Source organism: Anomaloglossus baeobatrachus, chromosome 10 (genome assembly GCF_048569485.1).
Source record: "Anomaloglossus baeobatrachus isolate aAnoBae1 chromosome 10, aAnoBae1.hap1, whole genome shotgun sequence".
In the NCBI taxonomy this organism is placed as follows: Eukaryota; Metazoa; Chordata; class Amphibia; order Anura; family Aromobatidae; genus Anomaloglossus; species Anomaloglossus baeobatrachus.
In genome coordinates this window covers 2,492,239-2,498,126 of record NC_134362.1, presented here as the reverse complement: position 1 = coordinate 2,498,126, position 5,888 = coordinate 2,492,239, and the positions used below count along the sequence as shown (strand labels likewise).

Here is a 5,888-nt window from a genome sequence, read left to right as displayed (position 1 = left end):
GAGTAGTCAGTGGAGGATCTTTCACACAGCCATCCAGTTACAACCAAGCACGGTTGATGCTGTCATAAAAGCGTGCTGTGTGCTCCACAATTTTGGTCGTCAGTACACCAGTGATGTATTTGAAGAAGCACAGGCACGAAGCTTTATGCCAGTATTAACCGTTTCTGGTCGGCCAAGTAACTCTGGTGTCTCTGTGCGAGATACCTTCACTGACTACTTTATGAGTCCGGAAGGTGCCGTGCACTGGCAATACTCCAGTGTCGGTGTTGTGCAGCCTGATCAGCAGAGAAGACAGGAACCCGCTTGAAAGACAAGATGTTACAAGTTTTTTTCACCAGTCATTAGCATGCTACACTGTGGTCTGACATGTTTGTGTTTTTTGAATTAAAAATGTGTTTTTAAAGAATGTTGTTTTTATATTTAAAACCTTGAATGTTTTCAAAACCTTGCATTTAAATAACACACAGACAGCAAATAGTGTATAACAATATATTTATTAAACTTTTTATTACTAAACAAATAAGTTTGTTATTTAATGAAATAATTAATTTAAAGATTAAAAAAATCTCGAGAGAAATACCCGCCCATGGCTTCCGAGCCTTGGGATGGCCCTGAAATCGGGTGGTCAGTAGGGTCAACTGTTGATTGGCTGACATGTTGCAAATATGTGTTGCTAGGTCTCACATGTGAAGCAGGATACTGTTGGAAGGGTGTGGTACAGGTAGCATGTGTGACAGCTGATCGTTGCAGTATAGTGACATTGTGTGGTGGCTGTCGTTTCAAGGTAAACATTTTTTCGACACCACACACTAATTCACCCGCAGTGGGGAACGGCCCTTCTTCCTCAAACCCAGCAAGCAAGCCACAAAAGGCCGTCATACAGGCCGATTGTTTGGCTTTGTTGTTCAGTTGCCTCAAACGCTTGGCCATGCTTGAAGCAAAAGTATCAAACTCATCCTCCGTGGATGTGTTTTTAAGGAATTCCAATGTTTGGGTGGTCAGGGGGTCATTTGGTTTGGTACTAGCCAGTGTTGTGGGGTTTTTTCTTTTTTTGGCTCTCTGGATCTCATGACCACCAGTGCCAGAAATGGGCGCAACTGTAGAAGACCCACTTGTGGTGGGACAGAGAGGGTCTACAATTATTGGCGGCGGCACCACCAATTCTTCTGAGGCATGGCTTGACTGGTCTTCATTGTTGATGGTGCTCTCAAGCGCAGGCTCCTCTGGCTCACCAATATTTCCTTCTGTCCTGTGAATACATAACAAAATGGATGTAATCATGAATTTACCAACTTTTTTTTTTTTTTTTTTTTAAACTTACTGGCGTAACACTCTTCCGCTGCACAAGAACTGCAACTCCTCCTGGTATGCAATATGTGTTTTGGAAGGCGAAGCACCACTTTTGTTGCATTCGGAGAGACACTTGAAGAAGCGGTCCTTCACCGATCTCCATCTTTTGCGGATGTCACTTTCTTTAAAAAAAAAATAAAATAAAAATATATATATAAATACATACAACACATTTGTTACAAATATAGTTTCCCATGGTAGGAAGCATCATTGCACATTACCAATGTTATTCTGAAGATTGGCATCGGCCTCATGCCAACGTGGGTACAGCTCCCGGCAGACCGTAATCCAGCTATTTTCCCTCAGCTGCTTCTTGCTGTAGTCTGGTGAAGCCATATCCCATAAGCATGGCATAGACTCCACCTAATAAACAGAAAATAGTGACTGACATGAAATCATATCATCCATGTGCTTGAAAATAAAAAAAAAAGAAGGGGATACTATTATAAAAAGGATGGATAAATAGAAAAGCATAGAAGGATGGATGGATAAACAGAAAGAAAAGCATAGAAGGATGGATGGATAAACAGAAAGAAAAGCATAGAAGGATGGATGGATAAACAGAAAGAAAAGCATAGAAGGATGGATGGATAAACAGAAAGAAAAGCATAGAAGGATGGATGGATAAACAGAAAGAAAAGCATAGAAGGATGGATGGATAAACAGAAAGAAAAGCATAGAAGGATGGATGGATAAACTGAAAGAAAAGAACAGCCTAGAAGGATTGATAAATAGAGAGATGGAAATAAAAGATAGATAAGAACTGAGAGGCAACAACAAAATGTGGACCCCACAGGTTGTTTTCCAATTTCTTGTGAGCGCAGGGATACCCCACATGTGGCCAAAAAACTGTTTGGATAAATGGGAGGGCTTGGAATGGAAGGAGCACCATTTTAATTTTGGAAAAGTTGAAATAAACTTTGCGCACCATGTCACATTAGCAGGGCCTCTTGGGTACCTATACGTCAGAAAACCCCCACAAGTGACCCCATTTTGGAATCAGCACCCCTCAAGGATTTTATTCAGTATATTAAGCATTTTGAATCCACAGCTACTGCCCCCAAAATGTAGCTGTAGCAACAATATTCTCACTGTTGGGCTATGTGGCCAGGATCCAGCGACACGGCGTCTAGTACCCAGTGTCAGCCTTCATGCAGAGATGTGAGTGTTGCCAACGGGAGAACGCAGCTGGCCATGCCCACGATTTGGGTTCAGGCTGCTGTGGACTTTAGCTCTATTCTACCTGCAGAGAACACTCATCTACGCAGCATAAATTGACATGCTGAGGGCTCAGGAAGCTGCGCCACCGGTCAGTTTATGCTGCGGAGAAAAGAAGCACAGTCAGTGGGCATGAGAGTTCTAAAACTCCTTCCACTGTGCTTCTACTGCACAACGCAGCGTCATGGACGCAGGGAAAACACTCTGCGCCCAAAACGCTGCAAACCCCGATTGTGGGCATCCAGCCTAAAAAGCGTCAATGGAGGTCAAATATATATACAACGTACCACCCCCCCCCCCTGCATATTCTACGCTGGCACCTTTAGTACCTTTCATGTGGCACTAAAGGGTGCCTAACCTAGTTTTTATCACATAAACAAAAAAAAAATGGCGTGGGGTCCCCCCTATTTTTGATAGCCAGTCAGGGTAAAGCAGACAGCTGTAGCCTGCAAACCACAGCTGGCAGCTTCATCTTGTCTGGTGATCAATTTGGAGTGCTCCCCAGGTTTTTTTTTTTATTTATAAATAAAAATAATAAAAAAAAAAAATAACGTGGGGTCCCCCCAAATTAGATCACCAGCCAAGGTGAAGCTGACAGCTGAGGTCTGGTATTCTCAGGGTGGGAAGAGCCATGGTTATTGGACTCTTCCCAGCCTAAAAATAGCAGGCCGCAGCCGCCCCAGAAGTGGCGCATCCATTAGATGCGCCAATCCTGGCGCTTCGCCCCAACTCATCCCGCGCCCTGGTGCGTTGGCTAACGGGGTAATAAATGGGGTTGATACCAGATGTGTAATGTCACCTGGCATCAAGCCCAGCAATTAGTGATGTCACGGCGTCTATCAGACACCCGACATAACTAATTGACAGTAAACAAAAGCAAAAAAAGACAACAAAAAATTTTTTATTAGAAAAAACACTCCCCAAATCATTCCCTTGTTCTCCAATTTAATCAAAAAAATGGGTCCGCAGAAATCCATTTGGATGTCCCACGTCGCCTCTGGACCTTCTAGAATATGGGGGCACGTTCAGGGAACGTATCCCCCATTTTCTAGGAGGGCAGACCCTCCATTTGAGGAGAGTGGGTGCAAAAATCTGCACCCACTCTCCCCGGGTCACAGCTGCAGACTGCCGAGCAGCCAGCACAGCTCACACTGAACACTGTGCTGGCTGTCAGCTGCTCTGCACATGTGACCGGCCGGCGTGCACTGTGAAGGAGGAGGGGGAGGCCGCGGGGGATCAGCGCTGCAACCGGACAGGTATGTATGACACCGGGGGGAATTGGGGTGACCGGGCAGGGCCTGGGTGCATTTTTCTGTCGCATGTCTCTCAAGGCACATGCGACAGAAAACATAGGAGTATGGCGGCCAGTGCGCTACTGTGCGCGCGGCCATGTTGGACTTTCGGGAGGGGGTTGGGGGTCGTAGGTGAGGGGGTTGCGGGACACCGGGGGACCGGAGGAAACCGGGGAGGAGATTTATCTCCCATCTGGCATGTTTGATCATGCCAGATGGGAGATAAATCATTTTTTTTACCGGCGCTGTCATTGATCATCCGTATACGGTGTATACTGGAGATCTGGTGAGCGGGGACCGGGAATCATAATCTCCAGGGTCTCAGCTACCCCCGGTAGCTGAAATCCCGGTGATTTTCTAAATCTTGGGGGCGCTCTACCATTTTTCCCGACCGCCGTAAAAAAGCGGCGGATCGGAAAAAGTACCTTACCGCCGTTCAAAGGCAGATCGGCGGTAGTTAAGGGGTTAAAAGAAAACAAAAAACACTATATACTCACCAGACTAATGAGCTTAGGGACATCCATCTTCTTTCTGTTGTACCACGCCATGGCCCACAGATTACTCAGGAATGGCGATTCCTCGGGAGTCGGGACAACAGCTAACCGGCTTTCCAGGACTTTTGCCAGGAAGTGAGGTCAACAGGAAGCCTCTTGACCTCACTTCCAGGTAAATGCCTGCGTTCTGGCGTGCCGACAAAGGCCGCGGACCGCAACAAAAAAGCAGGTCCATGCGTTGTAGCTGCGTTCTGACCCCGCATCATTGATTTCAATGGGGGAGAAAACGCAGCCACAACGCACAAAAGAAGTGACATGCTGCTTTTCTTTCCGCACCGATTTTTGGCATCCAAAACGCTGCGGAAAGAAACGCAGCGTGTGCACTGATTTTTCAGCTTTCCCATACACTTTGCTGGGAAAGCTGAACGCATGCAATTTGCCACTGAAACGCTGCGGTTCAAAACGCAGCGTTTCCGCGGTAAAAAACGCAACGTGTGCACACAGCCTTAATTTGAAGGTTTGAACAAAAATATCTGATAGAAATTGTAGGAATTGTACACATTTCTTTACAAACACTCCACATTTTAGGAGGTCAAAAGTAATTGGACAAATAAACCAAACCCAAACAAAATATTTTTATTTTCAATATTTTGTTGTGAATCCTTTGGAGGCAATCACTGCCTTAAGTCTGGAACCCATGGACATCACCAAACGCTGGGTTTCCTCCTTCTTAATGCTTTGCCAGGCCTTTACAGTCGCAGCCTTCAGGTCTTGCTTGTTTGTGGGTCTTTCCGTCTTAAGTCTGGATTTGAGCAAGTGAAATGCATGCTCAATTGGGTTAAGATCTGGTGATTGACTTGGCCATTGCAGAATGTTCCACTTTTTTGCACTCATGAACTCCTGGGTAGCTTTGGCTGTATGCTTGGGGTCATTGTCCATCTGTACTATGAAGCGCCGTCCGATCAACTTTGCGGCATTTGGCTGAATCTGGGCTGAAAGTATATCCCGGTACACTTCAGAATTCATCCGGCTACTCTTGTCTGCTGTTATGTCATCAATAAACACAAGTGACCCAGTGCCATTGAAAGCCATGCATGCCCATGCCATCACGTTGCCTCCACCATGTTTTACAGAGGATGTGGTGTGCCTTGGATCATGTGCCGTTCCCTTTCTTCTCCACACTTTTTTCTTCCCATCATTCTGGTACAGGTTGATCTTGGTCTCATCTGTCCATAGAATACTTTTCCAGAACTGAGCTGGCTTCATGAGGTGTTTTTCAGCAAATGTAACTCTGGCCTGTCTATTTTTGGAATTGATGAATGGTTTGCATCTAGATGTGAACCCTTTGTATTTACTTTCATGGAGTCTTCTCTTTACTGGTGACTTAGAGACAGATACACCTACTTCACTGAGAGTGTTCTGGACTTCAGTTGATGTTGTGAACGGGTTCTTCTTCACCAAAGAAAGTATGCGGCGATCATCCACCACTGTTGTCATCCGTGGACGCCCAGGCCTTTTTGAGTTCCCAAGCTCA

General features: G+C 45.6%; 1 protein-coding gene across 1 annotated transcript; it reads right to left on the bottom strand.

The window, feature by feature from the left end:
• Positions 1-673: 673 nt before the first annotated feature.
• LOC142255042 (uncharacterized) lies at positions 674-4,408 on the bottom strand. The gene is made up of 5 exons (XM_075326473.1): positions 4,358-4,408; positions 1,572-1,713; positions 1,322-1,472; positions 819-1,249; positions 674-699 (listed from the first exon to the last, which is right to left on the bottom strand). The coding sequence occupies exons 1-5, from the start codon at positions 4,406-4,408 to the stop codon at positions 674-676; spliced, it is 801 nt and encodes a 266-aa protein (XP_075182588.1).
• Positions 4,409-5,888: the final 1,480 nt, after the last annotated feature.